The 13,529-nt window shown below is 37.9% G+C and overlaps 1 protein-coding gene across 1 annotated transcript in view; it reads left to right on the top strand.

Annotated features, from left to right (window-relative positions):
- LOC136857104 (membrane protein BRI3) overlaps positions 1–12,881 on the top strand; it is a 45,548-nt gene extending 32,667 nt beyond the window's left edge. The window contains exon 3 of the mRNA XM_067135502.2: positions 9,141–12,881. Coding sequence (XP_066991603.1) covers positions 9,141–9,272 — 132 coding nt within the window. The 3' untranslated portion in view covers positions 9,273–12,881. The remainder of the gene's footprint in view (positions 1–9,140) is intronic.
- Positions 12,882–13,529: the final 648 nt, after the last annotated feature.

Below are 13,529 nucleotides of genomic sequence, written 5' to 3'. Positions count from 1 at the left end.
TAGAGCAGATATAGGATGTAGTAGTTACGTAGAAATTAAAAGGTTAGCACAGGATAGGGTGGCATGGAAGCCTCCGTGGCTCAGACGGCAGCGCGTCGGCCTCTCACCGCTGGATACCGTGGTTCAAATCCCGGTGACTCCATGTGAGATTTGTGCTGGACAAAGCGGAGGCGGGGCAGGTTTTTCTCCGGGTACTCCAGTTTTCCCTGTCATCTTTCATTCCAGCAACACTCTCCATTATCATTTCATAGCATTTATCACTCATTAATAAATCACCTTGGGAGTGGCGACCCCATTGTAAAAACAGCGTATATATGTTTCATTCATTCCATCCCTGACCCGGTCAATGACTGGATAACAGGTTGTAGGTTTTCATTTTTTCATTTTCAGGGTGGCATGGAGAGATGCATCAAACCAGTCTATGGACTGATGATTCAACAACATATCTTCATCTTGCTTTCTTCTCTCCCACTCTCCCTTTTGCCAGCTCGTCACTCACATTCTTGACTACTCCTAGAAAATGTTTGCAGTGACCCATATACATTCCAAACACTAATACTTCGAAACCTTCATTTATAAAAATCGTTGTGATTGCTAGGTAGCTCTGTATTTCTAGATGTCTAAGGATCTGTAGTTAAAGACACTGGGACCCGGTATTGTAAAATATGTTGACGAACGAGTGTCGTATATACATCAGATGCTGCCCAAATGAGAGATGAGGAAACAGTCCTTCGATCAGGCAAGACGTAAGCAGAGTTTAATCCAGTACACTTTTCTTGATTTTTCTTACCCCCCTGTGGGTGGGGGATGCAGATGAAGAATACACTCACGGTATCCCCTGCCTGTCGTAAAAGGCGACTAAAAGGGCCCGAGGGTCTCTCAACTTGGGAGTGTGGTTTGGCGACCACGGGGCCCTTAGCTGAGTCCTGACATTGCTTCCACTTACTTATGCCAGGCTTCTCACTTTTATCTATCCTGTCTGACCTCCCTTGGTCAACTCTTGTTCTTTTCCGACCCCAACGGTATTAGAGCATTCGAGGCCTAGGGAGTCTTTCAGTTTCACGCCCTTCGTGGCCCTTGCCTTTTTTCATCCGTTACTTCATTTTTCGAAGTGATGGATCCCTTCTTTTTCTTCTTTCTTTCTCTCTCGCTACCCCCTTTGGGTGTGGGCACATACGAAGAATACACCCACGGTATTCCCTGCCTGTATTAAGAGACAACTAAAATGGGCGACCAAGGGATGATTGTATTAGGACCATGAAACTACTTGTGATTAGTACCATCACAGGGGTAACACCATGGGTCACCTTTACGTGCGATTAGTACCACTATGTTAGGTAGCCCTACACACTAGGTTTGTAATTAGTAGCAGCAGAGAGTGGTTCACTGTGAGTTTCCAGTACCCATGATTAGTACCATTGTGAGAAACACCATGGGTCTGGGCATTGTCTGTGATTAATACCACTATATGAGCGCCGCTGTGGGTCTTCATTGCCTGTGATTAATACCCACTATATGAGGGACACCATGGGAATACCGGCACCCATATTTAGTACGCCTAGTGTTTGCGTTGCCTATGAGTGGTGCCATTATGTGAGAAGCACTATAAGTCTGCGTTACCCGTGCGACGTACAATACTTGTGAGTAGTACCATAATGTATGGAACACCATGATTAGTACCGCAACATGACAAATACCACTGTTCTACTTTACCAGCATCAAGTACCTTAATGAGGGGCCGTTGACCTGGATTTTAGACCCCTTTAGACAACGAGCATCCTCGATTCAAGATTGTGTTTTAGAAGCAGTCCCTTGGTCAGTAATACTATTGTTTGTGATAGTGTATGGTTCAGATCCACTGATTATTTTAAATTCATATCCATCCATTCATTCTTCATCACATTTTTTATTCTGGTTAGTGATTTTGAACTTTTAAATTGTCATTATATTTTGTACCATTAGGGGCCAATGACTTAGATGTTAGACCCCTTTAAACAACAACCATCATCATCATCATCATCGTAATTTTTTGTCTTTTTACGTTGCACCATCTCAGACTGATATTATAACGATGGGATAGGATAGGACAAGACTAGGACGGAAGCGACTGTGGCCTCAGCTGAGGAACAGTCCAGCATTTGCTTGGTTTGTACATGGGAAACCACCAAAAACCATCTTTGGGGCTGCCTACAGTGGGATTAGAACCCACCATCTTCCGAATACAAGCTAACAGCTACATGACCCGAACTATATAGCCAACTCGCTCTGGAAATCCAGTATAAAAATCTCAAAAATCTGTTGTCTTCCACCATACAATGAAGGTTGGGAGTATGCGGTAAACAACTGTGTAAGTGGCCTGTCTAGCGTCTTTCTCTCTATATCACTCCATTTCCTTTGTACTGGTAGAAATTATAACAACAGGTTGAAGTCGACGATGACTAAGTTTCAGGAGGGACAGATACATGTGATGGCACTTGCGATGGTTTTTCAGGACCTGATACTTGAGTACCATGTTACATTAATGAGAACTACATGAACCAGTTGTATTATTATTATTATTTGGTACCTTCTTACAAGCCAGCCCCGTGGTGTAGGGGTAGCGTGTCTGCCTCTTACCCAGAGACCCCGGGTTCGATTCCCAACCAGGTCAGGGATTTTTACCTGGACCTGATGGCTGGTTTGAGGTCCACTCAGCCTACGTGATTAGAATGGAGGAGCTATCCGATGGTGAGATAGCGGCCCGGTCTTGAAAGCCAAGAATAACGGCCGAGAGGATTCGTCGTGCTGACCACACGACATCTTGTAATCTGCAGGCCTTCGGTCTGAGCAACGGTCGCTTGGTAGGCCAAGGCCCTTCAAAGGCTGTAGTGCCATGGGGTTTGGTTTGGTTTGGTACCTTCGTACAATGCATTTCTAAGAAACAATTTCCTTGTTATTGAGTTTTTTGTCTACTTAAATCGTATCGGGTCTTTTACTCATTGTCCACAACACGGCGTGAAACACAAGATTCAAAGTGGGAAGGCCACGCATAACAGTTTTGAGAAACTATGCTCCTGTATGTATTACTACCAGTAAGCGTAATACAATGCACTTCGAATAACTAAATAATATCTGAAACCGGCCAGTAAGTAACAGGGTAGGAATATCAGCACTGCCTCTAAACTGTTAAAAATTATGGCTCGCGCCTGGAATAGCTTACTCCATTGGAACAGGATACATTATCATGTTACAATATGTAACTCCCATCTCTAGTGTGCATACCTCGTATTGTAAATGTACATGTTCTTCATATCTGTGCTTGTTTTACTGGTTCATTCGGGCTCTTCTTCTTTTCTCTCGGTGCCTATCCGTTTTGGATGTTGTCTTGTTTGTGGTAGCACGGAACAGTTCAGCCGATGACGTATTGCACCAGCCTCTAAGATTGTCAAACCAAAATATTCTTCTTCTTCCAGGACCTGTTTTTGCTGTTGATTTTCGCCTGAAGTATTTTTTGGAGTAGGTCGTATCTATCTGTATTGCGCATGATATGTCCCAAATACTGCAGCTTTCGGCATTTCACTATCTTGATCAACTGAGGTGTTGTGTTCATCCTTCTCATTACCTCCATGTTTGTCATTGTCTGGGTCCAAGATATTCTCAAGATCTGCCTATAAAGCCATGTTTCAAAGGCCTCCAGCTTCTTCTCTTTGTTTTTATTTAAGATACATGACTCTACACCATATAAAGGAACAGAAAATACATAGCAGTGCAAATGTCTGATTTTAGTTCCTAATGTTAGATTGTGACTTTTAAACATATTACTAAATTTTTTGGAACACACTTCTTGTTTTTCCAATGAGTACCTTGATTTCTTGTGAGTTATCCCAGTCTTCATTTATTATGGTTCCAAGATACGAATATTGTTTTACCCTTTCTATACTCTTTTGATTTATAACCAAGTTTAATCTTCTTTTCTTCTTTTCCTGCCGCTTTTCCCACACCTGTGGGGTCGCGGGTGCGAACTGTGTCGCACATGTGGATTTGGCCCTGTTTTACGGCCGGATGCCCTTCCTGACGCCAACCCTCTATGGAGGGATGTAAGCACTATTGCGTGTTTCTGTAGTGGTTGGTAGTGTAGTATGTTGTCTGAATATGATGAGAGTGTTGGGACGGACATATACACCCAGTCCCCGAGCCAGAAGAATTAATCAGAAGCGATTAAAATCCCCGACCCGGCCGGGAATCGAACCCGGGACCCTCTGAACCGAAGGCCAGTACGCTGACCATTCAGCCAACGAGTCGGACTATAACCAAGTTTAATCTGGCAATATTTTCCTTACTCATAACCATGAGTTTTGTCTTTGCGGTGTTTATTTCAAACCCGTATTGGCTGCTGACTCTTACAATTCGATCCATTAGTGATTGTAGCGCTTGGATAGTATCAGCAAATATTATTTTATCATCAGCATACCGGATGTTGTTTAATCTCACTCCATTTATCAAAATTCCTTCTTCTATATCTTCCAAGGCTTTTCTAAATACATATTCTGAATACAAATTAAATAGCATAGGTGACAAGATACATCCCTGCCTCACTCCTTTGAGGATTTTGATTGCTTTGGTGTGTTCTCCTTCAACACACAACACTGCTGTTTGATTCCAGTACAGCGTCTTGATGATTCACAGATCTCTTTCCTCCATTCCAATATTTCTCAAAATATATATATATATATATCAATTTTTCATGTTTTACATGGTCAAAAGCCTTTTGGTAGTCTATTAAACAAGCAAATACATTCTTATTTACATCTCTAAAACAGAACCTGCACACTGAAGAAGGCTTCTCTCGTACCTACTATTTTAACAAACCCAGACTGATTAGGGACTATCTGATCTTCACACAGTCTGCATATTCTTCTGTATATCACCCTCAAGAACACTTTCAAGAGATGACTCATCAAGCTTATCGTGCGGTAATCTCCACATTGTTTTGCGTTTGGCTTTTTTAGCATGGTGTTGAACTCTGATTTGAGCCATTCTGATGGAATATTCCTGGATACATAAATTTGGTTTAAAATTTTGGTCAATCATTTTACATTATTTTCATCCATCAGTTTTAAGAACTCTGCTTCTACTTTATCTGGTCCCACTGCCTTTCTGTCCTTATCTGATTGATAGCTGTTTGAACTACTTCTTCTAATATATCTGTGTCGCTTATTTCATTTTTACTTTGTTAGAAGCATATCTAGTGTCATGAAATAAATCTTCTATATATTTTTTTCGAGGTCTTTTTCTTGTCTTCTAAATCAACCATCAAGTTCCCGGCTTCATCTATTAACTTTCCGCTGGTGCCATTTCTGTATTTCCCTGTTACTTCTCTTACTTTCCTGTGTGCATAGAAGCCGTCATACCTACTTTGATATAACTCAATCTCCCCACACTGCTCCACTTTTCTTTTGCCTCCCTGATCTTTCTTCTGATGTGCACATTTATCTTTCTGTATTCTACAGGTTTTCCTTCATTGACTCTTCTTTTCTCCATTAGGTTCAGTATTTCATCCGTCATCCATGACTTTCTCTTTTTTTCCCTCCTGTTTCATGTGTTCTCTTTTATTTGCTATGCAGCGTTTTGTAGTTTAGTCAATTCTAATTTGGCATTATTACTGGTGATGTTTTCCTCTGTGATAATCTTCAAGTTCTACTTGCATGTTCTGTTTCACTATTGGGTCTTTCATTTTCCTCAAATTATAGTTTTGCTTGTTCTTCCTCTTCACTTTCTTCATCTCAACTTTGAAAACTCCCAACAAGTGGTGTGTGATCTGAGTTGACGTCTGCTGCACCCGAATATGTTTTCACTGTGGTGCAACTGTTCCTGAAACGTTTATTTACCAACATGAAATCAGTCTGGTTTCTCACACATTTTCCGGGTTTGTCCATTGGAGACTTCCTTGTATATAGTCTTCTAGGTGGGAGTTCAAACCAAGTGTTCATAATCACTAAATCATTCGACATCACAAAATTTTCAAGATCATGCCCTTTGGAATTCCTCTCTCCTAATCCAAACTGTCCTACCATGTCTGATGTCGTACCTTCCCCCACTTTCGCATTGAAATCTCCCATCACAATTGTCAGGTCATGTTTGTTAAGGTTTTTTCAAAATTCTATTTATGCTTTCATAGAATTATTCTACCTCTTCATCTTCGTTGTCCATTGTAGGCGCATACACTTGTATTACGTTTATGTCAACAGGCCTGGCATTTAGCTGTAACATCCTTACTCTGGCTGATACAGGTGTGAAACTTTTGAAACACCTTGCTACTTTTGCTGAAAGTATTACATTGACTCCATGTTCATGCGTTCGATCGGCTCTACCCCAATATAGCACTCGAGGTTCATATATGTAAACATCTCCTGTATTCGGCCATCGCACCTCACTAACACAAAGTATGTCTTATCTCCATCCTATTCATTTCTTTCATCGTATTACGTATTTTTCCTCCTGGAATCATTGTTCTCACATTCCAAGTTTAATTTTTTCTTGCCACTTGATTTTCTTCATGCCTGTACTTACAACTTCCTCCCAGAGATCCAACTGAGGAACTTACTCCGGATGATGATAATTTTGTCATGAGCTTAGCCATAACAAATAGCTTAATATGATAATAGTGGAAACTCCTGCGAGAAACTGGCGACACCGCTTCTGCGTGCCATCTAGCGGCTCGAGAGGCTAACTACTCTTGCTACGGCTGTCAGCTGTGTATGCCAGAAGTGTCTTATTTGTACTTCAGATAGTTTTGTGCTTGTTATGTATCACGATTTTGGAAATGGCAGGAAGAGGAGTTATTTGTGCTATGCATGGGTGTTTTCATTACAGAAGACAAAGTAATCGCAAGCCATTTTACAGAATTCCTAACAACAAAGTGCTGTGAGTATAGGCCTACCTGTTAATGTTTACGTGCCGGTATTTTTTTTATTTTTTCTTTAAAATATTGTTATGAATAAACCTATGCATTTAATCGATTTTTAGGTGTACTCAGTGGGTGAAGAGCAGAAGGGCAGATGAAAAGTATGAGGGTATGTTTAGCCACCAGAGTCCTCGGCCATTCTGTAGCTTCTGGAATGCTAGTTCATGTGCCATTCAATTCTTTGCAATCAAGTGCTGCAAACACTGCAGAGTTTATAGAAATGTGTGATACTTTATCTGATATTTTTAATTATTCAAGTCTCAGTAGCCCCAAAGAGTACAGGAGACCTTTAAGCAATGACTCAGGGCATATGAAAAAGCTGGATGAAATATGTGATTGTCTAAAACAACTCAAAGTTTTGAATAACCGCAAAGGCAACCCTCTCTGTATTCAGGGTTGGCTAGACAATATTTCTGCACTGAAACTATTGTGGTCTGAATTATACAGTGATTACGGTTTTCATTATTTGGTAACAAGGAGGCTCACGCAAGACTGCATTGACAACATTTTTTTCCATCATCAGAGCAAGAGAAGGTAACAGTGTAACCCCAGATGCAACAAAATTTTGCAGTGCTGTAAGGAGTGCTATGATAAATCAATTGCTCTTTGCTTCTGATGACAGCAATTGTGAATCTGATGTTGCAGGCTTTCTACTGACTCATAATGATGTGATGAAGTGCAATTTTGATGCTAATGTCTCTCGACAGTGTGAGTTAAGTGATCAGGTAACTGATTATGACATGATATAATACAGAAAAATGCAGACAATTATGTCATGGGCTGGGCATGTAGCAAATTTCCCCATGCTGAGTGTAGGGATGTATTGTCATCTTATGATAATGATTATAGCATGGGAAACTTGCACATAGAAATGAAAAAGTATGACAATTCTAAAATTATGTTTCCAAATATGTGTGGGGAAAAGTTAGATGCTAAAATATCAAGAACATTTGAAGATAGGTTTTTTAAAAGTTTTTGTTAGAAAGCAAAGATGGAATTAGAAAATTAAATGACAGGTTTTTGTCATTGAATGAATGTAGTGTAGGCTTATGTAACAGCTGTGTAAAATTACTGACGGACAAACAAGTATTTCAAAGTCCTTATAAAGGCATATGTGAATAGAACCAATGACTCAACAGTGAAAAATATTGCCTGTAAAAATGCCAAGTTTAAAAATATATTGCATGTGTGATTTGCTCTTGAAGACTGTAGGCCCTAGTCATAACACGACGATCTAATGTTTTAATTGGATATTACATTTGTTTTATTCTTATCACTGGTTTATTCAGATCAACATCCACCTTTTTCCTTCCCTATATTATGTTACAAGAACGACGCAAACGTCTTAAAATCTGTATTTCGTTGGGTTGGAAGTCGAAATGTGTAGTGTTTGAATAGCGTGTTATGTTAGTGTTCCCTGCGAGCCGCTAGATGGCAGCACTACGTCCTTTCGCCGCTGCTCTGCGTGCTAAGTGAGGAGAGTTTCCACTATTATCATATTAAGCTATTTGCCCATAATTATTACTAGGATTTGCCATCAGGCCTTTAATCAGTGCATTCTACATCCTTATGCCGCTAACCATCTTTGTGGTTCCTCTGCCTTTAATGCCAGTTTCCCAATTCAAGGACAAACTGTTCCCTTTAAGGGCCAATTAGGGATATTTCTGTCGGGGTTTTCTCCCTTAGCCTTTGATAGTCCCCTATCAACCTGCAAGGCAGCAGGATGTACTCGTATTAATCCCCAAGTACAGGGCTGCCTCTTCCGTAATCTCCACCGTTCCGAAGTCCGTCTTCTTTGTTGAAGAATCCATTGAGGTCTTCACTCGTAACCCTGAACTGGGACTCTTACCAGATGTTATGTTACACACTGGGCCAGTGTGCTCTGGGACTCACATAGGCAGGGGCACCATCCCTGGGTATGGTTGTCTACCTGCTACCTGATAATTAATTGTGGCACTCGTGATTCCTGCTGTCTTCTAGCCTGTAATCACACCTCTCGTTATTACCCCAGTTTAGGAAGAGGGACTGATGTATTTCAGAAAATTATAGTAAATGCATCAGGCTGGATAAAACTAGATTGCTGAGGGCATAGGAATTGACTATTGCATGTTGTAATTTTCATTGAAATTGGCAGCAGTAAATACTGTGTTTTGGTAATTAAATTCTTTTGTAATTAAAAAAAAAAAATTCTTTACAGATTGGAGTGTTGGAAGATGACTACACATGCCTTGGAATCTTTTGTGCAATCTTCTTCTTTCCCCTGGGAATTCTGTGCTGCTTGGCACTGAAGAACAGGAGATGTTCTAATTGTGGGGCCTACTTTGGATAAACCATCTTTGGAAATTTGGAGAAGATAGTACTCGTTAATGTTTTGAAAAACATTAAGAATATATTAAGTGTTCGTATTTTGGAACATTATTCTCATATGATTGGGGAGAACAAGACCACAGGGATCAGGTTCAGTCAACAATAGATTTCCTTCACGAGTAATTGTGATATTTGATGCCTTTTACAACATTGTACATTTAAAATGGAAGTTTCTTTTTAACTATTTGTGTGCTCTTACAGAATTTTAAATTTGTATACCATAACCTTCATCAGGAATACTGGTATTGTTGTTATTCATTTGTTACTTTCTGTTTATGTACCAGTTTTAAAAGATACATGGACATGCCTTACAGTTAAGCCTGTGTATGAAGCATGGCCAAGAAGTGGAATCAAGGATGGAAAATAAATGCAGAACTGGTTTAAACAGTTTGTGGAAGTGTCAACATACGTGTGTAATGAAATTATTAGCCTAGATACTAGTTGTCGGATGCATTTAACTTCCATTCACTTGTCTATTTATTATTGTTTGAAGTCATTAATACATTATCATCCTTTTATCTGCTATGTTTTGGCACTCTAGATTTTTCCTTCATTTTACATTTTCTTATTTAAGCCCTTAAGCAGAATCTTAAAACATATTCTCTCGCCAAAAATATTGAGATTCTTTCGCCTTTCTTATTTCTTTAAAACTTCCTGATCATTTTCCAACCAAAGAATGTTTGGATATCTATGTTCTTTTTTAACTACAGTGTCATTTAAAGGACTCGAGTCCATTTTTATTAGTTAATGTTATGAAAAACTGAATTAGTCTCACTGTTTCCATTCATCTAGTAAAAAACCAGCAATGTTTCATTTCATTTTGATTGCTTTTACTTGTACCTTAATAAGATACACATGAGATTACTTAAGTCATTGTAATATAAGTTAAGCATAGTATAAACAGTTTCTTCTTACTTGAAAGATTTATTAAGGAACTATTATCTGTTTATTAAAATTGTTTCTTGATTTCCTGAAATTTAACATAAAAACTGATTCTAAATGAAAGGATGAAAAAGGAGTGACACTAACTTCATGTATTACCATTACTTCAGTGATTCTGTGTGTAATGCAGTGAACAAATTTTAATTGATGGTTCATTTATTTCACTTCATTCTGGAATTAGTACCATATGTTATTTATCATCTCCAACTTATGGCCTCATATACAAAAGGGAAAGAGTATAATTATGTATTCTTAGATCATTTAACAAAAGGCTCTTAGTTCCTTGATTATAATTTGTACTCAGCAATAGCAGTGGAATTATTTCCTTTTCTCCTTATAAATTGTTTATGTAAGAATAAAATAGGAACATATGTATTCTAGTGTAAGGATGAAAAAATAGATTGTTTGTAGAATTGTAAAATGGTTTGGAACCCAGAGTTATTTGTATAATATATACAACTTATTTGCCTTCTGTTTTCTATAGGAAAGTATATTTTAGAAGTATATGTGAAATGAAGTTCTTCTGAAAAGTAAATTTAAGAGCTGTGGGTTTGAGGAAGAAAACCATATTTCATTACTGATATTTGGCCAAAGGCAGAATTTCTTCAGAGATATATGTTATTAGGAAATGTTGCATTGTTAAGTTTTAGAACTATCTAGAAGTCAGTCAGGGGAGAAACCTTTTTCTGACGAAGTTAAAAACACTGTAGTTTACCAAGCCGATGTTCACCGAATAATGTATTCAAGATATTATTACTGTGTATTATTCTATCCTTAATATATGAAAAAGCAGTAAAGAAGTCTTGAACTTACCCAACTTTTAACATGGAAGTCATTTGTATCTTCAGTTTTCTAAAAAGGTCTTTTAATTTCATTGCAGCTCTCTTCTTTTATATGATATGCAAAACTTGAAATTGTTTGTTTTTTAACTTGCTTTCCCTTAATATTTTAGTGAGTACATTCTGCCAGATTTCTATTTATCATTACTCCAGTACGGTACTAACAGTCAGACTTCTGACCTTATGTGGTATTCGCCACCCCCGTCCTCCCTAACTCTCTCTCCATTGCCTTTTAGTGTTTTATAATGAAACACACAAAGAGTATAGAAACTTCTATTTTTTTAAAAATAACTTTGTTCCTCACATAGTTTACTTATTAGGGGGGGGAATTAAGAGTTTGTAGATCTTATACATACAATGTGAAGTACATTTAAGTTTTTATTCTTGTATTCCAGTAGATTTCAGAATTTAACTCAATTCTATGTACACTTTTGTGATTGACATTCAAAAGCTTTATTTATTGGCTAGTGAATAGGAATCCCAATTTCTGAAAATGAAAAACCAGCAAACATGTACTTAGTGGAAGAGCATAGTTGAATTTGTATTGTACAGTCTAGGTGTGATTGAACAGGATTTTACATACTTTATTTTAAGTTCTTAATTGTTATCACTCTTGTATTTTTAAAGATTAGTTGTAAGGAAGTTACAGTGTTCATTTCACAGTCTGATGAGAACATTATATTTCAGTACATTCAAAACTATACAGTTTACAGATGTAGGGGAATTAGAGGAATCTTCTCCTTATTTTGGTAGTGATTTGATTGTAGATACTCATGTTTTGGAAACAGTAAAAGCATATAAAAATTACGTAAAGCTTTACCTGAAGTAGCAGAGAAGAGAGATCCTTCCTTTATGCTTGCCAAACTCTCACCAACCTGCCTCTAGAAATATTCTTACTTATATAGAAGAATTAAAACAAGACTGCGTAAATGTAACTGTGTTGCTATTGATATACTGTTATGAAGGAAAATTGCTATTGTCTCCAATAGAGCTTGTCACGTCTGATCATAGGCCTGTCACGTTTGGTCAAAAGAGAAGCATCCACTTTGAATTTGCAGATCAATGGTCTTGTCATTCACCAGACCTATGCTGTTGTCCAGGGAATACTAGAGGCCTTTAGGCTACTTCGCCTGAGCAGCACTATGTTGGATATCTAACCTATCTTTTGTGTACCCGCAGTAGAATCTTACAGCTTAATTTACTGTAAATCATTAAATTTTCTTGAAGCTTGGTATATTAATAGCAGAACCAGATTATAGCTCCTGTGCTACCATAGTACAAACAGAATCTTCTGGCAGAGAGACTTTTCCTTAATAACAGTTATCTGATTGTTGGCAGTTCTGCATGCTGAAATTGTCTTGTATTGTTGGTGAACAGACAATTTTTCCTGTAGTAAGCAAATTTAAAAAAGTAATTTTCATAGTATACAATTAGCATTTCTAAGTATTTCTTTAGTCGAATATTAGAAAAAGAAAGGGGGAAAAAAAGGACAGTTTCAGGAAAATCAGGGATCCCTACTAGTATATTCTAGAGTAATTTAATTGGCTGAATTGGCTTTACTGTGTTGTACATTTGAAAGATTTTTCTTGATAATGTACAATCCAAGTTACTATCACATTACTTGAAGCCTATCAGTTTACAATATTGGATCTTGCCATTATAAAATTCGAGGCAGGTACAAAAATTAAGCATTGTTGTAAAATTGTATTTGTTTATATATTCTGTATTATTAAGTGATAAGACATTTTATACTGTTATGATTAAAATAAAACTGTTTTGTCGTCTTTCTATTTTATCTTTCTTATTATCCTGAATTTGCTTCTTTCTTGAACCAGTGTCTCAAGAGGCCCCAGTTAGATCATCCTTCACTGCAGTTGCTCATCAGAAGATCAAGAATCCTACGTTAATATTCTTGTGTTGGATATTCAAGACGGATGTCTGTGAAAGATGAGACTGCATTTCTTTGTAGATAATGAGAGCTTTTCAGATTTAGAGTACAGCTCTGCATTTGACCTCAGACGATATTTGCCTGCAGAATTTTTACTTAGGCCAAGGTTCTTTGTTTTATTTGGATCCTCTCTTTCTCACTGTGGTAAGTGAGGACCAAGCACTAGGAGGCTTATATACGTAATTCAAAAGATATCAGTTCACAAAGCGTGAATGACTACAAGGATTCTGAATTTTTACAATTTAGGCAATGATAACCGAATATATTAAAATGATTGTACTGAAAGGAAATGCTAGATAATTTATCATTCAGGAGTAGTATAAGTGATGGTTTAAGATTGTCACCAAGTCTTTTAAATGTTCACTATAACTTTTTCGAAAGTCATGTGCTGGATTCCAAGCTTTTTCAAGATTTCCTACGTATGTTTAGGTACACTGCCTCTGCTTCCAAATAACAGTTCTATCACAGACCATTTTTCTGGGCGAATGTC

The sequence above is a fragment of the Anabrus simplex genome, chromosome 1, assembly GCF_040414725.1.
Source record: "Anabrus simplex isolate iqAnaSimp1 chromosome 1, ASM4041472v1, whole genome shotgun sequence".
Lineage (NCBI taxonomy): Eukaryota > Metazoa > Arthropoda > Insecta > Orthoptera > Tettigoniidae > Anabrus > Anabrus simplex.
Note: the sequence above shows the minus strand (reverse complement) of the source record. Positions and strands in the feature narration are given on the sequence as shown.